The 27,288-nt window shown below is 48.7% G+C and overlaps 1 protein-coding gene across 1 annotated transcript; it reads right to left on the bottom strand.

Moving 5' to 3' along the window:
* Positions 1–564: 564 nt before the first annotated feature.
* LOC147659024 (uncharacterized) lies at positions 565–26,851 on the bottom strand. The gene is given in 3 exon segments (XM_086952030.1): positions 565–2,723; positions 2,725–2,978; positions 25,072–26,851. Coding segments are annotated over 3 exon segments (2,652 nt in total). The 3' UTR covers positions 565–2,105.
* Between the last annotated feature and the right edge of the window lie 437 nt (positions 26,852–27,288).

Here is a 27,288-nt window from a genome sequence, read left to right on the forward strand (position 1 = left end):
GTGTGATTCCTAATGGGTCTCAAATTGCAACTTACCACACTAAAATGCATGAGGTAAGTCTATTTCAATCTCGCTAGCAATCGCTAATGAAACTCAAAAGAGTTGCTTTCATACATTAGGAATTCCGATTTCCAAATTGCGACTCAGAGAATTGCAAATAGGAAATCGGTATTCCTAATGCTAGTACATCCTGCCCTAAGTCTTGTTGTATTTTGCATTCTTCGAATGAGATGAGCAAAAAAGAACTGGGATGAAAAAAGAAATTTAAAAAGTCAGTCTGGACACAGTACTTACTCCTTACAAGAGGTAAATCAAGTTATACCTGGCGGCACTCATAGATACGGGGCTGCTCAGTGGGTTAGCTGCTTTGCAGTTGGTTGCGGCAGCACTCTTCACTACCGAAGCCTGAGCGCTGCAGAGCTTACAGAGTGACAAAAAAATTAATGCGAGCCCTAAAGGAGGGTATCTTAAATGCACAGAATGCTGACTCAAACCCATTGTAATGCAAGATACAGCAGCATTTATTGAGAAAAAGAGGTCTACATACATCTGCAATAACCACAGTTCAACTACTAACTCTTAAACATATGTGATAAAAGGTATGATGGGAAGAGAAAAGAGCCCATGTTTCTTTCTGCAGCTCCAACGGTGATCACGCACCACAAAGAGCAGCCAGCACCTGGGCTTAAGATGGAAGCAAGTCCGTTCCGAGAGGCGAGTAGGGACTTTGGCATCTGTGAATAGGGGTCTGTGCTGAGAGCCCTAGCTGTGAGCTAAAAGTTGTTGTGACGTGTAAGTAGTAGTTCAGTGTGTGTTTTGTAAGACTGTGTGATAGCGTTGCGGCTGTGCCCTCATGTAATGGCGTGATCGAGGTGGTAAATGAATCCTATATTCGGTTGGTACAATAGAATCAACTCGCAGTGAGAAAGACTCAGAACATTTATAAAGAAATAACACAAGGATGTGATTGGTTACCGATCATATCTCCTTACATTCTTGTATGGCTGCTCACAATCACGCTTCACAGGTGACCAGAGCTGCAATTACAGAGCCCAGGTGTAGGCCAGGAAAATGACTCATCTTAATGATGCTGCCTCACTGGGGGCACATATGACTTGGCATGCTTGCGGCAGGGTCAGAAATTACTTCTCTAAATAAGTTTAACACAGGCATACCATTATGCACTGAGTGCCTGCCTTTTGAACACTTTTAGCTGGGACTTAAACATCAGTATGCCGTACATCATGCCCTTAAATCCCGAACAATGCTAATTAGTGCATGGACTTTTAAAATAAATTAATCTGCAAGGCACGGATCATACCCGGACAGCCACTTCAGCCTGTAAAGCCCTGCAACCTCTCTCAGAAACTAGCGCAGCAAACAGCATGCGAAGAAGAAACATGCTGCACAACTTGTGACCCTCGGCAATCCGATACACTGCAGTTTAAGAGGCACACTGCAAAGTTCTCCCCTCTTCCACGGTGGTATGTTGCTACGCCCAAGATCTGCTCTTTGTGCTCCTTCACGCAAGAGATCTTTTTTTCCACGCTGCTCGCTTTTTAAAAGCAAGAGCTGCAAATGGTGCCTCAGTGATGTGTGAAGTGTATGCGCTTCGCAACGGAGTTTGCGCACTCAGGGTTATTACACTAAATGCACGCTCCCTACAGGGAACACTGGCCATTAGGAATTTATGACTATAAGCCCTCGCTAAGTTACAACATTCCAGTAAAACTTACTTTGGGGTAAGCAGGACATAAGATTGTTACAATGAAAATGGATCTAGTTTGTATTTATTGGTGTTGAGGAAACGTTCATTTTGAGTGAAGTTCCTGGCATAAACTGTGCAGTGATAGGGTTCAGTTTAGAGTGTATTATTTGGTGCCGTTGCATATGTGCCTTACCATTAAAGCTCTTCCACACACTGTGCAGTGATAAGGCCTCTTTCCTGTGTGTGCACTTTGATGCCATACATGGCCCTTCTTTCTGAGAAAAGAGCTTGGAAGACACTTTGCAGTGATAAGGTTTCTCTCGAGTGTGTTTGGTGTTACGAGACTTGACTTTTGATTTAAGCTCTTCTCGCACACAGTGCAGTGAAAAGGCTTCTCTCATGTGTGTACGCTTTGATGCCGTACAAGGGATCCCTTATCAGCAAAGCACTTGGAACACACTGTGCAGTAATAAGGCCGCTCTCCGGTGTGTACGCTTTGATGCCGTACAAGGCCTCCCTTATAAGCAAAGCCCTTGGCACACACAGTACAGTGATGAGGCCTCTCTCCTGTGTGTACAATTTGATGCCGTACAAGGGTCGACTTATCAGCAAAGCGCTTGGAACACACAGTGCAGTGATAAAGCTTCTCTCCTGTGTGTGTTCTTTGATGCAGTACAAGGTTTGTCTTCTGAGAAAAGGTTTTGGAACACACAGTGCAATGATGAGGTCTCTCTCCTGTGTGAGTTCTTTGATGCCGTACAAGGGTCGACTTATGAGAAAAGTGCTTTGAACACACAGTGCAGTGATAAAGTCTCTCTCCGGTGTGTATTAGTTGGTGCTTTAGTAGATTTGCCTTTTGACTGAAGCTCTTCTCACACATGGTGCAGTGATAAGGCTTTTCTCCTGTGTGTACACTTTGATGCCGTACAAGGCTGATCTTATGAGCAAAGTGCTTGGAACACACTGTGCAGTGATAAGGCCTCTCTCCAGTGTGTGTTCTTTGATGCTGTAAAAAAATTTCCCTTTTGAGTGAAACACTTTTTACACTTTTCGCAGGGATATGGCCTGAGGCTGGTGTGTCCTTTTTTGTGCCTCACAAGAAGTGTCTCATTGATAAATCCTTTGTCACACACATTACAAGCAAAGCGTCTCTCCCTCATGTGCATTCTGCGCCGTTTCTTTAAGTAGATATTTTGATTAAAATTCATCTTGCCTCCGGAACCTTTATGGCTTTCTTTCCCATTCATACTTTCTAGATGTGATTGTTGTTCTGCAAAATATAAAAAACATTGAAAATTACATGAAGAAAATATTTCTTGAAAAAACTGCATTGGTATAATATGGAGAAGTGAACAGTTACAATTAAGGGAAAAAAATGTATGTTCTAGGAAAAAGAGTCACACTTCCCTTTGAGACACAAATGGTGGCTAGTCCTCCTACATAAAGTGCGTTGACCGAGTCCTGCAGCAGGAGCATGCTGGGAAATCAAGTGATTCACAAGGACCACTGTTCGATACAGGCTTTCTGGTTGGCAAGGGTAGGCACCGAAGCCAGGCAGAATCCACCACTGTAGTCAGGGTAAGCCAGATACACACTGGTAGTTTGGCGCAGAGCAGTCAGGCTAGTTTAGAGAGGCAATGTGCAGAGCATTTGTGCAACACACTAGAGCAGCAACACAGTGAGTAAACCACAAAAGGGAATCCACGCAGGATTATGTAAAAATAAATTCTCCCAGACAGGGAGTAGACGAGGGCCAGACGATGGCACTGATCCTTCTTGACCTAAGCGCAGCATTCGACACTGTAGCACACTCCACCCTGCTACAGTGTCTGAATGGAGGAGGGGTGACAGGAGCTGTGCTTGGTTGGATCAAGTCATTCCGCTCTGCGAGGTGCTTCCAAGTCAAATTGGGTGAGTGCTATTCCAGGGAGATTGAGCTGGGCCAGGGCGTACCTCAGGGTTCGTCCCTGAGCCCAACTCTATTCAACATCTACGTCTCCCCCCTGGCGGCTATCGTGGAGGGATATGGTCTCCGCCTGGTGTCCTACGCCGATGACACGCAGCTGGTCATCTCCCTATCGCGCGCGCCCGGTCTTGCGGCGGACATCTTCAGGAACTTCATGAAAGACCTTGCTGCCTGGATGTCTGCCAACTGTTTAAAGCTGAACGGGAGCAAGACCGAGGTGCTCGTGGTGGGGCGTGCACCGTCGGCGTGGTCGTCGGCGTGGTGGCCACCCTGTCTGGGGGAAGTCCCCATTCCCTGCCGTGAGGCCAGGAACCTGGGCGTGTGGCTGGATAAGGACCTCACCTTTGGCCCACATGTCGGTCGGGTGGCGGGGGTCTGCTTCAGTGTTCTGAGAGCTTTGAGGAAAGTATTAGATCTGCTTCCCATTTCTGCTCGTCAGACACTGGTGCATGCCCTGGTCACCTCCCGACTTGATTATGGGAACCTGCTCTATCTGGGGGCCACAGGCAGGGTCATCGGCCGCCTGCAGGTTCTTCAAAACGCAGCAGCGCGGCTGGTCCTTAGACTCCCTAGGAGGTCATCTGCCAAACCAGCCTTGCGGGCGCTCCATTGGCTCCCCATTGAGAGGAGAGTCTTCTGAGAAAAGGTTTTGGAACACACAGTGCAATGATGAGGTCTCTCTCCTGTGTGAGTTCTTTGATGCCGTACAAGGGTCGACTTATGAGAAAAGCGCTTTGAACACACAGTGCAGTGATAAAGTCTCTCTCCGGTGTGTATTAGTTGGTGCTTTAGTAGATTTGCCTTTTGACTGAAGCTCTTCTCACACATGGTGCAGTGATAAGGCTTTTCTCCTGTGTGTACACTTTGATGCCGTACAAGGCTGATCTTATGAGCAAAGTGCTTGGAACACACTGTGCAGTGATAAGGCCTCTCTCCAGTGTGTGTTCTTTGATGCTGTAAAAAATTTCCCTTTTGAGTGAAACACTTTTTACACTTTTCGCAGGGATATGGCCTGAGTGGAGTTTAAGGCCCTTGCCACCTGCCATCGTATCCTGAATGGCAAAGCACCTCTTCCGCTCCAGAACCTAGTAGCCCATTACGAGCCTGCACGCAGTCTTCGGTCCTCGCAGACCGGGCTGTTAAAAGTTCCAAGAATATTTAAAGCTCGTATGGGAGGCAGATCCTTCAGATACCTTGCTCCCAAGTGCTGGAATAATCTTCCGCTGGAACTTCGGCTTGAATACTCCGAAATCCAGTTTAGAAAAAAACTTAAAACGCACCTTTTCAGTAGATAGCTTGGTTGGGAGGAGGGGGGACAGTCACTCCACTTGTCATAGCGCGGGGACACGCCAGTGGCGTAACCAGGCGCTTAATAAATGTCCAATAATAATAATAATAATAATAATTGTAAATCAAACAAGACCAAAATGACTTAAATCACACCGTTCGTGCAAATAATGCAGGTTTGACAGAGAAAAACACAAATTACTATGAAAACATAGGTCACATCGCACCTGCGCTCCTATTACACTTCATATGGTAACTGTAGTGAACGTGGTTGACCCGATTGCATTTAGAAACCAAACGTACGGCGCAGGAGCACCTACTAAATGCTAAACAGTAATTGACCTTGAGTCTTCCAGCAGTTCTCCTCTATGAACAGCCCTGCACCATTCTTGTGGTCATCTCCAGAGCAGAGACAATGCTGAACAAGAAATGCCCCTCATGCTCTTGCGAATTTGGAGCCCGCCGGGGCCGCTTGAATCGCGCCTCTTTGCCCAAGGGAAACCAAGCCACCCGTGAAGGAGAGTAGGGCGGCTTTACCGCTCTTCTGGATCCAACCCGCCTCACAGTACCTTTGTGGGTGCAGGGTCACTGTCCTCAGGGCATCTGTAACTTACTAACAATGTTGTCATGTCTCGGGAGTGAGACCCGACGTTGAGAGCTTTGTGCAGTATACGCGTTAAAACCAGAGGGTGAGGCTGGCTGGAATGAGCCTCAAAATGCTGGCCCGCCGCATGTTACAGAACAACGTGTTGTCGAAACGCCTGCCTTGAAGGCTTTGTGCAGCTCCTGTAGCTCTGCAGCCTTAGACGCTGCTCTGTACCACCTCAGAGCAGCATAAGTCTTCAGGGGGCTGTTCCTCGGGTCTCAAGGCCAGAGGGGCCACACTAGTTTGTTCTTAGTGGCATCTGACGGTGGAGATATCTTTCCAGACTCCGGGGGGGAGGTTCACAATCCAATTCAGCTGCCGTGAGCACGCTGGCTCAAGGACGTGTTTGTTTCTCTGGTAACACCTCCAGGCGAAACAAGGCTGTTCTCGCTGGAGAAAAACGCTCAACACATGCTGGTTTGTAAAACATGGCGCACTTCCCTAGAATGCACAAAGGCTCTCCCCTGGTCAGAGCGCTGCACTGTAGGCCCATGCTGCACTGTCCTGTAATGCACAAAGTTTTACCTTGGTGCAGAAGGGAGCAGGAGCACTGGGGACATGCTAGACCTTCTAAAATGGGCTCACCCAGCAGAGGTTTTAGAGAAAAGAGGCCACAAGGTCTTTGATGGCCCTGAGATCTCAGGAAAACGGGAGCAAACAAACAACCCTTGGAGAGCACTTCGGGGAACAAAAGGAGGTGGCAGGCTGCAGACAGCACATACAGTTAGGTTGCAAATTTGCAGTCCCTCCTGCAGCAGCAGGTCAACACAAGGCAGTTAGTCGTAATGGTGGTTGCTCCTGGCAGCACAGCAGCCAACTGTGTCTGGCTACAAGTCAAGTCAAGTCAAGTCAAGTCAAGGAATTTATATAGCGCGCTACATACCCATAGGGTCTCAAGGCGCTTGAGGAAGGGTGGGGAATTACTTGTCGAATATCCAAGTTTTAAGTTGCTTTCTGAATGCCAAGTGGTTCTGAGTAAGGCGAAGGTGAGTGGGAAGTGAGTTCCAGGTTTTAGCTGCGAGGTAGGAGAAGGATCTACCAAGCAGCGTCTAAAAACATGGGATCAGAGCTCCAGTACATATACTCAAAAATGTATTTGATGAACAGGTGACTTCAAATGAACCCTCAGAAGTGTGGCACAGTCCCTTGCAGCCTATTCCTGGCTCCAGACGATCATTAGGGCGTAAATCAGACCTTTGAGTGAGGGCAGGACACAACCTATTCAAATGTAAGTGTGAATCACGCCTCTCTCAGCCCAAGAAGACGCAGATGAATGCAGATGTATCCCCTGTCACACCCTTCCCCTCCCATTGGGAAAGCTTGGTTGTCATGACTCTTCCAAACATGATAGTTGCAGGGGTTTCCTCTGTGGTCGAGTAAGGGGGTCAAACACTAACCTCAAAGAATAGTGTTCAAAACACCTTCGAGGTCGAGCTTCCGCAATGTAGAATGCTGAACAGCTTTCTTTAGAGTACTCATGAGGCGTTATACCAGACCATTGGCCTGGGGTCAAAGGGGAGTGCTTTTTTTGATTCTTTATATTGAGGTGATTTAGAACTTTTTTGAATTCTCGACTATTAACTATTAAAAGGTTGGTCGTAGTCAGATTTTAAGATTGCAGGTACAAGTCATGTCACAAAGATGCCATCTAGTTTTTGAATAACCCTGCTTGTTAGAAATAGGATCTCTGGTTGGCTAAGGCTTGCGCCAAAGCCAGGCAGAGACCACTATTCTAGTCAGGGCAAGGGAGTTACACACCAAGATAACCCCTGCTCACCCCCTTGGTAGCTAGGCACAAGCAGTCAGGCTTATCCCAGAGGCAGTGTGTAAAGCGTTTGCGCAACACACACAGCAGCAACACACTAGGCACACCACAAAAAGGAACTCCACACAAGGTTATATATAAAAATAGCCTTTGTATTACCATAAACACATTAGATCATAATGACACATATACACTGTGCCAACTGGCACTGGGCAGTATTTACAGGGGATTATTTACACATGACAGGGCCACGGGCCACTGTCAGAATCAGCACTTAGTAGAAATAGTAGATGTAGCACATAGAATAACTGTAGCATAAAATAACAATTGTAGAACACCACCAGTATTCACTGGTGACAGGTAGGAACACACTATGCAATACTAATCATCCTAGGCATAGATCACGCAGGGAAACATAAACTGACTAGCATAAACTATACTATGCATAACAACCTCCTAGTCATGAAAACACAGTTAGAGGTATAACGTAGGATGCATAAATACATTACACATAAATCACATTAGGCAATTATCATCATGAACACAGTAGGCAACCACCTTGCGCAAGATTCCCAGAGGATACTGACCCCAGGCCAACTGGCCTTCCATGGGGCTCAAACGCTCTTTGACCCAAAAGTCAGGGCTGGCTGCGCACGCAGCAAAAGCAACAACGCAAGAGAACAAGCCTAAACGTAGCAGCTGCCCACTACTTCCTGGGCAACTGTAGAATCACCAAGAGGGGCACGGGCATTCACTGCGTCCCCTGTAGAAGAACTCTAGCTGGATCAGGTTTCATACCTCCATCACAAAATACATGGCTGAAGAATGTCAAGCTTTTCTTGTGGAATTCACATTTGTCAGCATTCAGAGTTAAGGCTGCATCATTCAGCAAACGACATACTTGCATGAGAGTTTTGTAATGCTCTTTCTGTGCAGCCCCCAAAAAACAATATATCACTATAGTTAAATGCATTTACTACAGGCTATATGATAAGTCAAATGACGACTTGGAAAAGTTCTGCAGTAGAGGATATACCAAAACTCAATCGCTTTTAGCAAAACAAACCAATATGCGTAGAGAAGGTTGCAACGTATCTGGATTTTTCTTCAAGTTCCAATTGGTAAGATCCTTTATTGAGGTTGAGTCGAGAGAAGAACTCTGCGCCATTCAATTGAGTTATTATATCAGCAATGGGCGGACCAGAAGATTTCTCTCGCTCAGTTGCCTTGTTGGCCTGACGCATGTCAACACTTATGTGTACAGGTCCTTCAATGTCTCTTTTAGCGCACAGTTAGAATGGGAGAAAGCCAATGTGTCGGACCAATGGAGCGTTGAATGATGTCATGTATAAGTAAAGAATGAAGTTCTTTTTCAACAGCTTTTTGCAAGAGAAATACAACTCATCTGTGTCTTTGATTACAATTCTCATTTATGTGTAACTGTTATATTCTCTGTATTTACATTTGCATTTGTGCTTATTTCTACTATCCTTTCCATGCTTCCTTCCATAGAATGTTAGAGTGTTGCCTGGTTGCACTTGTTGCCGGGCGATAGTTTGAAGGTTAATTTGGAGAGAGGCGTTGGAGTTGGATGTACCTGCCTGCGCTCTCTGGTCTGCTGTGTAGCTTCTCCACAATAAACTTGAAGTTAACTCTACTGAGTCTGCGAGTCAAATACTACACTAACTTTCCTTGTTTGACTTGTCCCGACCCATGAAATAATGAAGGAAAGTGACTTACAATTTCACGAGTATATTCATATTGTGGTTCCCCCATATGCACTTGGCTCTTCAAAGGGTATCCTTCAGGATCACAACAGTGTTCTTCTTGTTCTATCTGGTGATGGTGACTTAACAGCTGCATTTCTTATCCCTATGTCATTGTAACAATTGTGTAAGATACTTTCTATATCCTCTTGCAGCCTTGAAAAAGTCTCTATGACGAAACACGTGACGGCTGCCTGTCTGTAATGGATTTTACGTCTCAGACACAAGAAAGGTGAATAATTGTGGAAACAATAAATCACAACAAACATCTCTGATCTTGCAGTACTTCTTTACGGGCCACAAGGCATGGCCATTGGACGTCGCTGAGTGCTTCGGTATTCCTCTGCTCATTTGGAAGCGAGGTGTTGGCAGGATAGGCCTCTTTGACTTAACGAGGGGGAGCAGCTGTCACTTATCACAGTTGCACATCACAAAGGCTCTGCATGAGCACTCTCACAAAGGAGTTATCACTGGTCTTTTGTGACTCCAGACAAGCTGGACCCAGGGCAAGGAGGAAGCGGATGCTTGACACGTCAAGGCGGTGGAAGCCTCTAGAAACTCCTACTAGTGGGCGCCGGGTATGAATATTGGACTCCAGACTGCAAAAGACTAAATGAGGTCCCAGTGCTCTGGAGTACGGATGTTTCTACCCTCTCAGGGCTTCCCAAAATCTCTACCGCCCCTCTAAACGCCTGCCTTAACGCCAGTGAGTGTTTGATTGATTCAGATGCTCCGTCCATCACCACCCCCTTTTGTACCGCTTTTGGCCGCCATAAGTGTGGCAGGGTATACTCAGACGTGAGTCCCTTGCTCACTTTGCCACTGGATTCAAGCAAGCCGGGCTGAAGACGGCTGGAATGCCAGAAACCGGTCCTCGCAAGCTTGTTTCCGGTCCAGGGAAGGCATGGCTTGGCGGTTCGTGCTGGACTGTTCCCATGAGGCACAGGGTCAGACTGATTTGCATATAGCCATGTCTGAACTGGGGTGGCAGAGTGGGCTAAAGAACGGTGATGGATTAAACCCAGATCTTTTGACTGGGTGTGAGTGTTTGATTGATTCAGATGCTCCGTCCATCACCACCCCCTTTTGTACCGCTTTTGGCCGCCATAAGTGTGGCAGGGTATACTCAGACGTGAGTCCCTTGCTCACTTTTTCACTTGATTCAAGCAAGCCGGGCTGACGACGGCTGGAATGCCAGAAACCGGTCCTCAGAAGCTTGTTTTCCGGTCCATGGAAGACATGGCTAGGCGGTTCGGGCTGGACTGTTCCCATGAGGCACAGGGTCAGACTGATTTGCATATAGCCATGTCTGAACTGGGGTGGCAGAGTGGGCAAAAGAACAGTGATGGATTAAACCCAGATCTTTTGACTGGGTGTGAGTGTTTGATTGATTCAGATGCTCCGTCCATCACCACCCCCTTTTGTACCGCTTTTGGCCGCCATAAGTGTGGCAGGGTATACTCAGACGTGAGTCCCTTGCTCACTTTGCCACTGGATCCAAGCAAGCCGGGCTGAAGACGGCTGGAATGCCAGAAACCGGTCCTCAGAAGCTTGTTTCCGGTCCAGGGAAGACATGGCTTGGCGGTTCGGGCTGGACTGTTCCCATGAGGCACAGGGTCAGACTGATTTGCATATAGCCATGTCTGAACTGGGGTGGCAGAGTGGGCTAAAGAACGGTGATGGATTAAACCCAGATCTTTTGACTGGGTGTGAGTGTTTGATTGATTCAGATGCACCGTCCATCACCACCCCCTTTTGTACCGCTTTTGGCCGCCATAAGTGTGGCAGGGTATACTCAGACGTAAGTCCCTTGCTCACTTTGCCACTGGATTCAAGCAAGCCGGGCTGAGGACGGCTGGAATGCCAGAAACCGGTCCTCAGAAGCTTGTTTCCGGTCCAGGAAAGACATGGCTTGGCGGTTCGGGCTGGACTGTTCCCATGAGGCACAGGGTCAGACTGATTTGCATATAGCCATGTCTGAACTGGGGTGGCAGAGTGGGCTAAAGAACGGTGATGGATTAAACCCAGATCTTTTGACTGGGTGTGAGTGTTTGATTGATTCAGATGCACCGTCCATCACCACCCCCTTTTGTACCGCTTCTGGCCGCCATAAGTGTGGCAGGGTATACTCAGATGTGAGTCCCTTGCTCACTTTGCCACTGGATTCAAGCAAGCTGGGCTGAAGACGGCTGGAATGCCAGAAACCGGTCCTCAGAAGCTTGTTTTCGGTCCAGGGAAGACATGGCTTGGCGGTCCGGGCTGGACTGTTCCCATGAGGCACAGGGTCAGACTGATTTGTATATAGCCATGTCTGAACTGGGGTGGCAGAGTGGGCTAAAGAACGGTGATGGATTAAACCCAGATCTTTTGACTGGGTGTGAGTGTTTGATTGATTTAGATGCTCCGTCCATCACCACCCCCTTTTGTACCGCTTTTGGCCGCCATAAGTGTGGCAGGGTATACTCAGACGTAAGTCCCTTGCTCACTTTGCCACTGGATTCAAGCAAGCCGGGCTGAAGACGGCTGGAATGCCAGAAACCGGTCCTCAGAAGCTCGTTTCCGGTCCAGGGAAGACATGGCTTGGCGGTTTGGGCTGGACTGTTCCCATGAGGCACAGGGTCAGACTGATTTGCATATAGCCATGTCTGAACTGGGGTGGCAGAGTGGGCTAAAGAACGGTGATGGATTAAACCCAGATCTTTTGACTGGGTGTGAGTGTTTGATTGATTCAGATGCTCCGTCCATCACCACCCCCTTTTGTACCGCTTTTGGCCGCCATAAGTGTGGCAGGGTATACTCAGACGTGAGTCCCTTGCTCACTTTGCCACTGGATTCAAGCAAGCCAGGCTGAAGACGGCTGGAATGCCAGAAACCGGTCCTCGGAAGCTTGTTTCCGGTCAAGGGAAGACATGGCTTGGCGGGTCGGGCTGGACTGTTCCCATGAGGCACAGGGTCAGACTGATTTGCATATAGCTATGTCTGAACTGGGGTGGCAGAGTGGGCTAAAGAACGGTGATGGATTAAACCCAGATCTTTTGACTGGGTGTGAGTGTTTGATTGATTCAGATGCTCCGTCCATCACCACCCCCTTTTGTACTGCCTTAACACCACAGCAAGACTCATAACTGGATCTAGGAAATTTGACCACTTATCGCCACACCTGAAGGCACTCAACTGGCTACCTTATGAAGCTCGTATTTACTTAAAGATGGCTTGCATCACTCACAAGGCGTTACACCACAACACCCCCAGTACCTAGCACAAAAACATACTTTATCTGGAGGAAACAGACATTCTAGGAGCGCAGATATTCTACTCCTGAAACCCTCGCGGTTCAACAAGACTAAAACCTCCAACAGAACTGTTTCTGGAGTGGGGCCAAGAATTTGCAACTCGCAAAATTATTCTTGATAAGCAAATTCCTCCATTAAAATCCGCACAAACACCACGCCAGCTTACAACCTCAATCTTGACTATACTCTCCGTCCACTGATATTTCGAAGCTAAGACGTGAACAATCTCGAATTCATTCTTATTGCTCAGAACAATTCTCTACTCTGCTTTTATCCCCCAAACTCTGTTATGCTACGTTGTTACTTTGTATGCGTTGTTTTTGTATACCATGTTTTTACTAAATGTACTATTCATACCTTGCTCACTATGTAAAGCACTCTGATACCCTACCTTGGGTCTGGTTCGCGCTATAGAAAACTCTTAAAATAAATAAAACGCACTTGGAACGATAGCTTGAGCTACTGATTTGCTGAAAAGACTCTGCAGAGGATTGCTGAGGTCAGAGATTTTATGACTCCTGAAGGGCAAGTGTCAGATGGTGAGCGGATTTGACCTTGATCATAAATTATGGAGCTTGTTTATGACTTCAAAAAAGGATAGGGTTCTTTTCAGACTCACCTTCAGAATGACTGCGGCTGTAATGGTTTACACTATTGTAGGAGAGTAGGGTCTGCTATCCTATGGTCACCCCAAATTTTTGCTTTTTGCTTCACTGATTTATGACTTAATGTGGCTGTGGGCCTGCTAATCAGACCCACAGCCTGCTGTTCTCTCTCTAAATTACTGCCAATGCACTTTAGGTGCATTACGAATTGGAACTGGTTCACCTTATTGGCCACTGTAACAGTGTACCCTAGGTACCCAGGGCATAGGTGTTTCCAAGGCCTACCAGGGGCTGCAGCATGTATTGTGCCACCCCTGGCCTGGCCTCCATATTTGACACAACTGGCTGATCACTCAGCTGGGGTAAGTTGGTGTAATCACCTCTTACTTAGATATAGTATCCCTATATCTAACCTTAAACTGGACACATATGTTCCTATCAGCCACTCCTATGGAAGGCCTCTTCAATCCTGGTGGCAGAGTGCTTGGAAATATGTGAGATGGTGCTCTAGCATGAGCTGAGCCTGTCTGCAGCTGTCAGGAACCACTCCCTAAGCTGTTCCGGGATATTGCCATACCATATACTCTTAAGTGCATTATAATCCTTGCGGTTATTTGCTATCTTTGGTTTGGCTTTATCAAAACATGTCGAGTAAGGTGTCATACGAATTGGAATACTATCCCATCGACAGTTCTGTCGACGGGGATAGCATTCCACCCTTCTAGAGGGACACGACATGTGTGTAGCCTTAACCCCGGTTAAAGTTAACCAGAGCCTCAGCATCACAAAATGGATGCTGCCACCACATACACGAGTCTGACCTCCTGCTGCTGGGAGTCCTTCCAGCGAGGGAGGCTTGGACAAAGGGTTTCCTGCCTTGGGAGGTGCGAGCACCACCCCAGACAGGGTTTTGTGTATTGGGTAGGACAGGGCTGAATAGATTGAGACATGCCCGGGGCACACAAGGTGTCCCCGTGCATAAGCCAGTCCAAACCGGTCCTGGGACTTTCCAGACCCAGGCCTGGCGAGGAGCTGGACAAAGGAAAGGGGGTGTAACCGCCCCCCTTCCTGGTTCCTCCCAGAGGAGGGACCTAGTAGGTGATCCACCCCTCAGATTGGGAATAAGAGTGGGAGCAGTGCCATTGCACAGCAGATCATCCTGAAATCAACTTTAAACAAGAAGAAGACTGGACTTCGACATTCTGCTGCACAGAAGACTGAAGAGAATCTCCCTTGTGGCCTAGGAGTGGCCACCCTGTGAACACAGGCACCAACCAGCACCTCGACGTCTGCTTTGCCGCCGCCTCCCGCCTGAGCCCGAGCCCAGAGCCTGACAAGACCTAGACTCTCAGACCTCTCACAGCCCGATCCACAGTCCCTGCAAAGAAGGGACCCGTGGAGGCACCGAGTGACGTGGGACCGGACCTCTTGGAAGACACTCGAAAAGCTGACTGCGCAGCAACCAAGGCATCCTCGACGTTGCGCTTTGGGGACTGAGAACCCCCACCACCGAGCAGCCCTTGCACCGAAGGAGAGCCCTTCAGCATCTCCACGATCTGCGTGGGGCCCTTTTTCATTGTGCCACTTGACGCGCCATCCCAGCCACTAGCCACGTGGTCAGCGGCCATCTTGGCGACGAAACCGACGAACTACACTGCGGGTCTGGTTGCTCCAGACTTGCCCTAGCTCCTGTGAAAAGGAGCACCCGCTCTGACCTTGCTGGTCCGAGTGTTAAGCATTTTTTGATTCCTGCGTGGCTTGCATTAGCCAAGGCCTGTTTGCTCCGATCAAGTTGCCGACACCGCCAACAGCGAGAAGCCTGCTTGGGACAGCTCGTGATCGACTCCTGGACGTCCTCAACCCCCGGTGTCCACGTGGCTGCAGGGAGAAGCTACACCTCAACGCCTGTTTGCACCCGACATCGCCTGGTTCCAATCTGGTTCCACGGTAGTCACTGGCTAGTGACTTTGAACATTGTCCCCTCTGCTTTCAGGTCTTCACATCTTCAGATCCACCCTTGGATCCACCGGAACTCTTCACATCGAGCCGCCTGCAGCATCTTCAGCTCCAAGCACCATCGACCAGCGTGACGAAACCCGACACTACTTCGACCCTGTGCACCCGCTTCCTGTGGGTGAGGTAACTCAGCTCCGCCGGTGTTCCTACACTGGTACACATCTCAAGGGCCTGTGTCTTAAGTTTCAGCGTTCTAGGTCACTCGGAAGGTTCCGAACTAACTAACTTTGTACTTTTTACGCACCATAGACTTTACATTGGTGAGTGCGTGCACTTTAAACACTGCACCCGAGTCCCGCGGGCCTTCCCCGACTTAGTCACTGCTAGTCTCGAATAGCTCCACCGATTCCCAAGGCCCTAGGCCTGTTTCCGTTCTGATTGGTATCTCTTATACCACTTTCTTAGTATATGGTTTAGGTGGCCCCTAGGGCTCATCCATATTGTGCAACTTTTGTGTATTTTAAACTGTCTTGTGATTTAACGCTTGTGCTTCTGTGCTCATAAAGAGTCCAGGGGATTTTGTAGTTAATAAATCAATATATATTTTCAATATATATCTGTGTGGTGTCCTTTCATTTGGTATTCAAGGGGGTTGTGTATGGTAATACAGCTGGCTTCACATGCCTTTCAGAGTTTAGCCTAAGACTGCTTTGTCCACGTTACCACTAGGATAACTGGTCTATAAGGTTGACTTACAACCAATCATCATAAGGGTTGCTTGGCATGGTACAAAGTGATCACTAGAATTAGTGAGCATTATATACCAGGCCAACTTCTCACAACTATCTTTAAAGCAACCACGAGGAGATGTTGGACGGAGAGCTGAAACTTTGCAGACACTCACCCCCAGTCTCACATCTGGGTTGAATTCATCATCTTTCTTTAGCTCACTCTGCCTCCCCAGTTCAGACATGGCCATATGCAAATCAGTGGAGACCCTGTTCCTCATGGGACCAGTCCAGCCTAAACTGCCGAGCCAGGTCTTCCCTGGACTGGAAACAAGCAGCCTGGGACCGGTTTCAGGGTAACACCCCTCATCGGCCAGGCTAGCTTGAATCCAGTGGCAAAGTGAGCAAGGGACCCACGTCTGGGCATACTTTGCCAACTTAGGGCGAATACGACAACCACAAGGAGATGATGGACGGAGCACCATGTGACTCTGGGCAATAGCTTGCCTAATCTTCCAGAGGGCCCCCAGCGCCGGGACACCTCCGTCGGGGGTAGATGTGCGCTTTACAAATGCTGGCATTTTACATTTATATTTTTAATTTAATTGACTAGTGGCTTGATTTGAAGCCCACAAAAAACACACTTTTCAAATGCTCAACTTCACAAACATAACTGATGGATTTATAGCAAATGAATCAAAGGCCCTTCCATGAGTACTGTGTGTTGTAATTTCGTTCAGCCTTTTTTCTGTAGATCTATTAATAACTTTTTCGATGGGAATTAAATGGAAAATGGCACTTGGCCACCCACTTGACAGACGTACATAAAACTAGCCAAGACAAACCCAAATAGTTTTGTGCAGAGTCAATGAACTGTGCCAAAGTTATTATATGTTCCTATATTTATATTACATGGGATTCTGTAATCTTTGTATAAGAGGCAGTCTCATGGGGCCAGATGTACGACTGCTATTTGCGGTCGCAAAGGGGATTTTGGCCCCTTTGCGACCGCAAAATCGGTCTGCCCATTGTACTAACCTATTTCGCAAGCCGCTAATGAATTAGCAACTCGCAAAATGGGGTTAGCGACTCCCTATTAGGAAGGGCCGTGCCAAGAGCATTCCTTCCTAATAGCGAGTCTAAAACCTATGTCTGAATGTTGTGCGACCGCAATTGCGGTCGCAAAACATTTGCAGTTTATCACCCTTCTCAGAAGGGTGGTAAAGCACTCGCAAACGGGTAGGGGTCCCCAAGGGACTCCTTCCCCTTTGTGAATGGATGCCCAAATATTTTTTAAGGGCAGGCAGTGGTCCTAGGGACTACTGCCTGCCCTTAAAAAATTAAACTGAAAAGCTTAATCTTTCTTTTTTAAATGCATCCCGTTTTCCTTTAAGGAAAGCCGGCTGCATTTTTTTAAAAACTGCTTGATTGACAAAGCAGTCCCAGACATGGTGGTCTGCTGATCCCTGCAGGCCACCATCCCTGGGAGAGCCAGCCATTCCCAATGGGGTCGCAAATTGCGACAGCCTCATTAATATTCATGAGGCATGCAATTTGCGACCCCACTGGGAAGCGCAAACATTGTCTGAGACAATGTTGTACATTGGGATTTGCGACTCGCAATTAATCGCAATTTGTGAGTCGCAAATCCCAATGATCGTACATCTGGCCCTAATTTCTTTATAAACAGCAACTTGTGACGCAGCGAGTCGCTGATTAAAAAGAAAAGACATCAGAACCCGACTATTATAAGTTATTACCGTTGAGTTCTGAGGTCAATGCCTGCTGGAAGAGCCAGCAGCCAGGGTGAATGGCAGGTCAGGTCATGAAACATGTTAGAAATGGGGGTCTCTAGTTGGCAATGGCTGGCGCCAATGTCCAAATAGGGACCCTTCTTCCTAAGTCAGGGCAAGTGGCCTACCCCCTTTGACAACCGCTGCTCAACCCTGTGGTAACGTAGCACGAGCAGTTAGGCCTATCGCAGAGGCAGTGTGAGAAGCATTTATGACCATGCACAATAAGGCAGTAACGAAACCACAAAAGGACACAACTCAAGTAGGTATAGAAAAATAATATCTGTATCTAAGGTTTAACTCAAGGCTCTCAAAGCGTTTTAACAAGCTACAATGCACGTAAACCAGTAGGGACTCAAAAAGGCAATAACATATTCACCAGACGTGACACTGACTGAGTTCAAGGCCGGGGCCTACGCGACCCGTTGTGCACCAGATACCTGCCGTTAAAAGAGGAAACAGCACGCAGCTTCTCAAAGAAGCGGACACGGTGACAGGCGAACTTCCAGCGACCACAAGTCTTGGCTGCAGGGGTCCGCAGTGTGCACCCACAATGATTCGGGCACTCGGGGACAGGCGGGCTCTCAGGGGCAGCAGCACGCGGCTGCGGTGGCCCCGGCTGGTGGTGGCGATAACTCTCGTCTTGCAGCTCTGTGGTGGGCTCACAGGGGCAGCAGCTCTCTCCTAGCTGCTGCGGCCAACGAGACGATAGCGACAATCCTCGACAATGGTGAACAAGATGCGGGCACACAGCGGCGTCAGCTCTCCCTTCGCTGCGACGGCCCACAGGACAAATCACGATGAGGCAACGTTAGCAAAGGTGCGGGTGCTCAGCGGCAGCAGCTCTCTGTTAGCTGCGGCGGCCCACAGGACAGATCCGAATGATGCAAAGTTGGCAAAAGTGAGGGCACTCAGCAGCAGCAGCTTCCTCTTAGCTGCGGTGGCCCACAGGACAGATCCCAATGATGCAAAGTTGGCAAAAATGCAGGCACTCAGCGGCAGCAGCTCGCTCTTCGCAGCGGCAGACCACAGGACGAAACACAATGATGCAAAGTTGGCAAAGGTGCGGGCACTCAGCGGCAGCAGCTCCCTCTTAGCTGCGTCAGCCTACAGGACAAATCACGATGATGCAAAGTTGGCAAAGGTGCGGGCCCGCAGCGGCTCTCTCTTAGCTGCGGCGGCCCACAGGACAGATCACAATGATGCAAAGTTGGCAAAGGTGCGGGCACTCAGCGGCAGCAGCTCCCTCTTAGCTGCGGCGGCCCACAGGATGAAGGATGGTCTCGACCAGGCTGGCACAATGGTGGGCACTCAGCGACTACAGTTCTCTCTTAGCTGCAGCGGCCCACACAGATTCATCGAAGGTTCCGGAGGTTCAAATTCAGGCAAACTCTCAGCTGCGACAGCTCTCTCTTAGCTGCAGCGGTCACACAGATTCAGCAAAGGTTCCCAGTCCGCGTTCCTCACAGTAGAACTAGAGGATCCGGATTGCTTGACAGAGGCCTCACCTGCAAGCAGAATTCCTCACACTGGAATTCCGACGGCTGATGGGGTGAAGTCTAATGTTCCTGAGACTTCGGTAGGAGGCTCTCTTGATTCAGGCCCTCGAGTAGTTTCTTCAGCAAGCTTGGTGAAAGTTTCAAAAGTCCTTTCCTCTGTTCACTCGGACAGAGTTTCATATTGACATCCTGAAGGAACACACCTGGACAAGGTTCCAGCGCAGCGTTTTATACCAAAAAAGTATTTGTTCTCTAAAGCCACAAATCACTAAATCCAGTCAGAACTAGTTTGGTGGGGTCAGGGCGCACTTGGTTTACGAGACAACATCCTGCTCTTTCAGAATGCGGGGGTCTCCTATCAGACGCCCAGTGGGGGGGTGGAGCCATCATTCACCCTGCCAGGCATGGCCTTGCTCAGATGGAAGAGTCACCCCTCCCCATGCTCTGAATTCCGATCTCTTTCTACATTTTCTGAGGTACTGCAGCTTTTTTTTAATGACTTGTATTAAACGGTTTCTAATATTTGTGGGCAAAAATATCCCCAAAAATATCCCACAGGTTTTTGATGCCTTTAATTTTGCACTAGAGGCTTTATTTTTATTTTTCTTGTTTGCAAAAATGTTTGCTTTTTCATATGAAAGAGCTGCGCTACAAGGTTTTAAATGGTTTGTGGGAAAGGTGATGGTGTGAACATGTATTATCCATATCCATACGCTCATGCGGCGTATGACGAGACGAAGCGCGCCTGCTGGGACACTAACTGTTGAACTGACAGCACTTTCCCACATGTGCAGCGTCTCCAGCGCGCGCTGTCACCCACTCAACTCTCTGCATCAACGACTTTACACCACAAGCACAACATCAAACAAAACTGGAGCCGGGCCTCAAGCGGGGGATGACGCGATTCAGCAGGCCTGCGGGGACACAAAATTTACAACTGAATGCACTTTCACACACGCTTACCTACGGAAGTGGAGTACATACACACTAGAGACATCTGCTAATACTTCTTACTCAGAGGTACACACAGTATCTGCACACACATGCCTAACTATTGTAAAACTTCATGCTAAAAATGTTGTCTACCGCGAGATTTTAAAATAAATTTCCCTTGCCTATTACACACATTGCACACGTTCTATTTCATACCCGGACAACGTCGGGAAGGCTGCTAGTATGAGATAAAGTACCACCTGGCGCACTTTATAAGATTACTGCAAGTCACCTCGGAGTCCAATAACCTTATAAAGTAACTCTGCCTTCGTCCTTGTTCCTCTATATAGTTCTGGAACTCCTCGCTGACATGCAATATCCTTATCATGTGTGGCCGGAGGTACTTTATCCCTAAAATATTTTCACTGAATAATGTTAAAGTGAAATTATAGTTGGTTTTGTTATAACACAAGGGTAAAGTGCATTTATAGTTAAAAATTAAAACTGAACAAACCACTGCAATATGCAATTTATAGTTAGAACCACAATAGTTCAAGTTCAAGTTCTGGCATTTGTATAGCGCACTACTCACCCAGAGGGTCTCAAGGCGCTAGGGGAGGGGTTCATTATTTGTCGAAAAGCCAGGTTTTAAGTTCTTTTCTGAAGGAGATGTGGTTCTGAGTGAGGCGGAGGTGGGTGGGGAGTGAGTTCCAGGTCTTGGCAGCCAGGAAGGAGAAGGATCTGCCACCCATGGTGGATTTCCGGATACGCGGGACTGCGGCGAGGGCAAGATTGGATGATCTTAGTTGGCGGGTGGGTTTGTAGAAGGACAGTCGAGTGTTGAGGCATTCGGGTCCTAGATTGTAGAGGGCTTTGTGTGCGTGGGTGAGAAGGCGGAAAGTAATTATTTTGTTGACGGGAAGCCAGTGGAGATCTTTTAGATGTCCGGTGATGTGATCTTGTCGCGGGATGTCTAAAATGAGTCTCGCTGACGCGTTTTTGATGCGCTGGAGTTTTTTCTGTAATTTTGCTGTGATTCCGGCGTAAAGTGTGTTACCATAATCCAGTCGACTCGTGACCAGTGGGTGGGTGACAGTCTTTCTAGTCTTGAGGGGGATCCAGCGGAAGATCTTTTTGAGAATGCGAAGTACGTTGAAGCAGGAGGACGAGACAGCGTTGACTTGTCTGGACATCGAGAGAGAGGAGTCTAGGATGAAGCCCAGGTTACGTGCATGGTCTGTGGGTGTGGGTGCTGCGCCCAGTGCGGAAGGCCACCAGGAGTCGTCCCAAGCTGAGGGGGAAGATCCTAGAATGAGTACTTCCGTTTTGTCGGAGTTGAGTTTTAGGCGGCTATGTTTCATCCATTCGGCTACTTCTTTCATGCCTTCGTGAAGATTGGTTTTGGCGGTGTGGGGGTCTTTGGTGAGGGAGAGGATTAACTGGGTGTCGTCGGCGTAAGAGATGATGTTGAGGTTGTGTTGACGCGCAATGGAGGCGAGAGGACTCATGTAGACGTTGTAGAGGGTGGGACTGAGTGAGGATCCTTGAGGAACGCCGCAGATGACTTCGGTGGCCTGTGAGTAGAATGGGGGAAGTCGGACTCTTTGAGTTCTCCCGGCGAGGAATGAGATGATCCAGTCTAAGGCTTTTCCTTGTATGCCAATGTTGCTGAGGCGATGGATGAGGGTGCTGTGGCAGACTGTGTCGAAAGCGGCGGATAGGTCGAGTAGGATGAGGGCCACTGTTTCTCCGTTGTCCAGTAGTGTTCGGATGTCGTCGGTCGCTGCAATGAGGGCGGTTTCGGTGCTGTGTTTGGCTCGAAATCCAGATTGAGATGGGTCAAGGGAGTTGTTGGATTCAAGGAAGGCGGCGAGCTGGCTGTTGACGGCTTTCTCAATGACTTTGGCCAGGAAAGGGAGGAGGGATATGGGTCGGTAGTTTTTAAGTTCAGAAGGGTCTGCTGTGGGTTTCTTCAGTAGGGCGCTGAGTTCTGCGTCTTTCCAGCTTTCTGGAAAGGTGGCAGAGTTGAACGAGCAGTTGATGACATCACGGAGATGGGGTGCGATGATGGAGTCAGCTTTGTTGAAGATGTGGTGGGGGCAGGGGTCAGTGGGCGAGCCAGAGTGGATTGAGTTCATGAGGTGAATGGTGTCTACAGTGGTAATTGGATTCCAGGCGCTGAGGAAGTTAGTTGGCGGAGAAGGATCTGAGGGGGGTGTGGAGGGGTGAACGCTGGAAGAGTTCTCAAAGCTGTTGTGGATGTCGGGAATTTTGTTGTAGAAGAAGGAGGATAACGCGTCGCAAAGGTCTTGGGAGGGAGTGATGTCGTTAGATGCTGCGGTGGGGTTGGTGAATTCTTTGACGATGTTGAGTTCCTTGCTGTTATGAGTGTTGTTGTCGAGACGATCCTTGAATGCTGATTTCTTAGCGGATCGAATCAGTTGGTGGTGTTTGCGGGTGGCTGTCTTGAGGGAGGCCATGTTGTCTGAGGTTGAGTTTTTTCTCCATATCTTCTCCAGGGTGCGGCATAGCTTCTTAGATTTTTTAAGGTCATCGTTGAACCAGGGAGCCTTTTTGCTGTGTGACTTGAACTGGTGCTTTTTCAGGGGTGCTAATTCGTCAGCACTGTGGGTGATCCATTGCTTGAGTTTAGTGGCCGCTTGGTTTGGGTCCAATGAGAGGGTGGGGGGGTTTTGGTTGAGTGATGTGAGGAGTTGGTCGGAGGTGATTTTGTTCCAGTTTCTCCGAGGAATAGGTTGAGGGCGATTGTGGGTTAGGGAGGTTTTGTAGCTGAAGTGAACACAGCTGTGGTCCGTCCAGTAGAGAGTTGTGGTGCGATCGAAGGAGATGTGCTTGCTGGAGGTGAAGATAGGGTCGAGCGTGTGTCCGGCTACATGGGTGGGGGTGTCTACAAGTTGTTTGAGTCCGAGATTAGCCAGGTTGTCCAGAAGGGTGTTGGTGTTGCTGTCGTGTTTGTTTTCAAGGTGGAAGTTGAGGTCTCCTAGAAGAATGTAGTTCTGGGAGGCTAGGGCCTGTAGGCTGACAAAGTCCGTGATGTCATCGCTGAATTGGGTGCGGGTACCTGGAGGCCTGTAGATGAGGGTGCCTCTCAGTGTGGTCCTGGGGTCGGTGTGGATCTGAAAGTGGAGATGTTCGGCGGTTGCAAGATTGTCGTCGGAACTGGTTGTGATTTTGATGGTGTTCCTATGGACGATGGCAATGCCTCCTCCTGTTTGATTGGTGTGGTCTTTGCGGATAATCTTGTAAGTATCCGGTATGGCTATGGCGATGTCGGGAGCTGATGATGTGTTCATCCATGTTTTGGTGAGGAAGGCGATGTCAGGTGACGCAGAGTCGATTAGGTCCCAGAGTTCTGTTGCGTGTCTGTGGACCGAGCGGGTGTTGAGCAGGATGCACTTTAGGCGGTTTGAGTCGGAGATGTGTTTGGAGGACGTGGAATTGGTGAAGGTCCTAAAGCCGTTGAACTTGCAGGAAAGGCAGGCGAAAGGGCCGCAAGTACGTCCAGGAGTAGCTTCGCAGCAAAATGGTGTACGTCCAGGATTGAGGGCGAGTAGAGTAGCGGCGTCATATGTGATTTTAGTGGGTTGGGAGCGGGGGGGACCAGGAGGTCTGGCGCTGGGCGCGGTCCAGGCGCGGACGGGCGTAGACGGGCTTACCTTTGGCGCTCCTTCGGCGCGCATGGGGCGCGCTCGCTGCGCGTGAACTCTGCGCGCAGATACATCTGTCATATGTGGATGGTGGGAGGGGCGAGGGAGGGACAGCTGTGAGGCCGAGGGCGGGGTGTAGGTCCGGGCAGGGAGGCATAACAACACACGTGAAGATGGCTGCTGGCAATAAACCAAAGTAAACCAAACTGGATTGGGGCAATACTACGCTATGCGATCAAACATTCAACAGAAATGAAATACATTTAGGCACAATGCGGCGGTAAGCACACACAAATCAGCGTGTTCGGGTCAATTAATTAGATAGTTCGATTTGGCAGCGCGGGTAAATAGGAGCGTCAAAGTTCTATATTACGAGCAATGCGAGGAGGCTGCAATCACATCAAAATACAAGCGCTACGATGAAAAGTATCAAAGTTAAAAATTAGCAGCAATGCGGGGAGGCAGCAATCAGAGTCAATTTCAAGCGCTACGATACCACAGCAGTTGGGGTGAGGAGCTGCGTGGGGGAGCGACCGCCTCTGGAAGGATCAGGACGGTCACAGAGGAAATGGCAGAGGGTCGGGCCAGGAGATTCAGTGGGAGGGAGGGACAGCTGTGAGGCCGAGGGCGGGGTGTAGGTCCGGGCAGGGAGGCACAACAACACACATGAAGACGGTGTGCAAACCCTAACTCAGCATGTTACGTGTGATGATGCAATGACATTTTTCATAGTTAAAGAGTTTGCTAAAGGCAGGATGCTGCTGTAGGGAGATCATGGCTACTTTTATGTTCCCTTAAAACCATTCATAGCACACTTGGGACTGAGCTAGAATTCGGGAGGGTGAACTCACAAGTCAGATACAGCGAATCACGTAGTGTATCTGTCTTTCACAACAAGGCCGTGTGCACTCTTGGAGAACCCTGCAGTGGCAAGAACATCCCTAGTCAGACCTGCTGTTGAGGCCGAATACAGACTAGGATTTTTATATCAGGAACTTGAGACGACTGCATCTTACCCAATGTAACTGTGCAACCGGAAACCCAGTTCCCTCTCTATACTGCGCATGTCTGCTATTCTCAATGAACACCACATCACTTGTATCCGACTATTGTGATTCTGCCCAGTAATTCCTCCCATGAATTGCGCTATTTCCAGTTCCTCAGCCTGGAATAGGGACGGACAAGGAAGGACGAGAGCTACTGGCGTATTTGTCTCATGCAGAGTCCCATTACCAGGCCTGCTACTGCACAGGAAGGATGCAGTCCTGTGTGGAAACAGAGAAGAATGCAGGGACACATCTGCACCCAGTGTACTCTGGGGGTCAGTATCGCTCAGTGGGTTCCACCCAAACCCAAATGATCGCCTCAGAGACTTTCTAAAATCTGCTAATATGCATTCTCAAGAGGTAACATGCGTTAGTATGCCCTCCGCGTGTCCATGTATAGCGAAACACATACCTGGGGTGGCTTTGGACAGCAATAAATGTGACTGTGTTGGTCCTGTCTCCATTGAGTCTGAGGGGGCGTCTTCATCTGCAGTAATTGTGTCCAGTTCTAGGCATGATGGGGGCACAGGCAGACCCAGCTCTTCAGGACAGAGCAGTTCTGCCTTGCAGTTCTGATATTGATGCTGTGATTCAGGGTGCAGTAGCTTGTTGTTCTGATCTGAACCCCATGCATCAGTACAGGCTGGTTCTAGCTTGTAGTTCTGATTTGAATCCTGCTCCTCTGGGTGTAGTGGTTCCACCGTGTTCTGATCTGTTTTTTGTGCTTCAGGAAGCACCGATTCTCTCTCTCGATCCAGTGCCGCAGAGTGCAGTGGTTCCACTGTGTTGTTCTGATCTGAACCCGGTGCATCTGCCCAGGTCTGTTCTAGCTTGTCGTTCTGATCTGGTTCCTGTGCTTCAGGGCGCATTGATTCTAGCTCGTAGTTCACGTTTGGATCCTGCGCATAAGTACGTTCCTGCTTCAAGCATAGGTGTTGCTGTAGGCACTGGGTTTGTTGTGACCCCAACTCATGAAAGGACAACAGCCCAGACTCTAAGTGTTCGTCTGATGACATCCCATCAGGTGACACGGGTTGTAGGCTGCGGTTCTCCTGGGGATCTTGGAAATCAAAACACATCAATTCTTCCTTCAAGGGATCATCAGGTCCGTTCCCATCTGGCAGCGCGGGTTGTATACAGTGATTTTGCTGTGGTTCGTGTCCTTCAGGAAATAGCGGGTGTGGGCAGAGGTTCTGTTGCTGGTCCCAGCTATTATCAGACAATAGGGATGGTTCTTGCTTCAGAGGCTCATCTGGCTCCCACTCTTCTGGGAACGCTGACTGTACGCTCTGGTCTTCCTCTGGTGCCTGGCCAACAACAAATTCTGAGTGAAGACACAGGTTTGCCTCCAGTGACCTGCCTGGAGAATCAGTCTGAGGGCATCTGGATAGAGTACAATCCTGCTGAGGTCCATTTCCATCTGGAAACCCAGGTTGCATGCACTTGTCTCGCTGTGACTCGTGTACATTTGGAAATCCAGGCTGCATGCACTCTTCCTGCTGCAACTCGTGTACATCTGGAAACCCAGGCTGCATATGCTGATGTCGCTTCGACTCGTGTACATCTGGAAAACCAGATTGCAAGCACTGGTCTCGCTTCGACCCGTGTACATCTGGAAACCCAGGTTGCAAGCACTGGTCCTCCCGTGGGTAACGTCGATCTGGAAACACTGGCTGTAGACAAAGGTTTGGCTCCTCTGGACGCCCTTGAACATCGGTCGGAGAAGAGAGCGTACACTCCTGCTTTGGTGCATGCCCATCAGAAAACACTGTCTGAAGACACAAGCTCGGTTCCCCTGGCCTGTCCAGCTGAGGTATCACAGGAGACCGGCTAACAGTACAATCTCTAATGCTCGCTGGACAGACCATCTCCAAAGACACCGTACTATTATCTAGGTAACCTTGATCCTTTTCTATCCAGATTTTCTTAATCAGCCCAGCGACTCTAGAAGGTACGTCCTCCACAGTATTCAACAAATTATCCAGTTTGGCTTCCAACTCCTCCAGCATGGATAGAAGGATAATGTGCGGCAGGTTCTCCGAAAGCGGTTCCAGGTCCTGGTCCCTCTGAGCATCATTTCGGGATCTTGAAGCTGAGACGTCATGAAGAGGATAAGATGGGACTGTGGCTCTTACGGATTCACGTGAACACTCCGCTGTCACTTTCTTTCCTGGAGCCCGTCTTCTCCCCATTCCGGTAAATTGATGTTCAAGTCTCAATGTCTGCAGAGAGACGGAAAAGAGAAAACACAACACGTTATCACAGGACAGTTAGGTCAAAATCCTCCTTCCTGTCTCACCAACCCCAGTGTGATCAGAGAACATCGCTCATTTCTAAAACCAGAAAAAAATGAATCATTAAAATGTCACAATAACCGCAACATAGTTTATATATTATGAAAGGCACGGATTTGAAATGTTTCCAACACTATGTCTGTTCCTTGGTCTGCTCAAATTGTACACTGTGCCACCACAAAAACTGGACACTGTAACAGCCTTACAGCAATCGAAGGTTTATAATACCCTGGCAGACAAGACTGCGCTAACATCCTCACTTGCACTGTACACCTCTCTTTTGCAATATTCAGGTCAGTGACTGAAGCAAGCGCCAACACACCAAACCTCTACAG

Source organism: Lissotriton vulgaris, unplaced genomic scaffold, assembly GCF_964263255.1.
Source record: "Lissotriton vulgaris unplaced genomic scaffold, aLisVul1.2 SCAFFOLD_2042, whole genome shotgun sequence".
In the NCBI taxonomy this organism is placed as follows: domain Eukaryota; kingdom Metazoa; phylum Chordata; class Amphibia; order Caudata; family Salamandridae; genus Lissotriton; species Lissotriton vulgaris.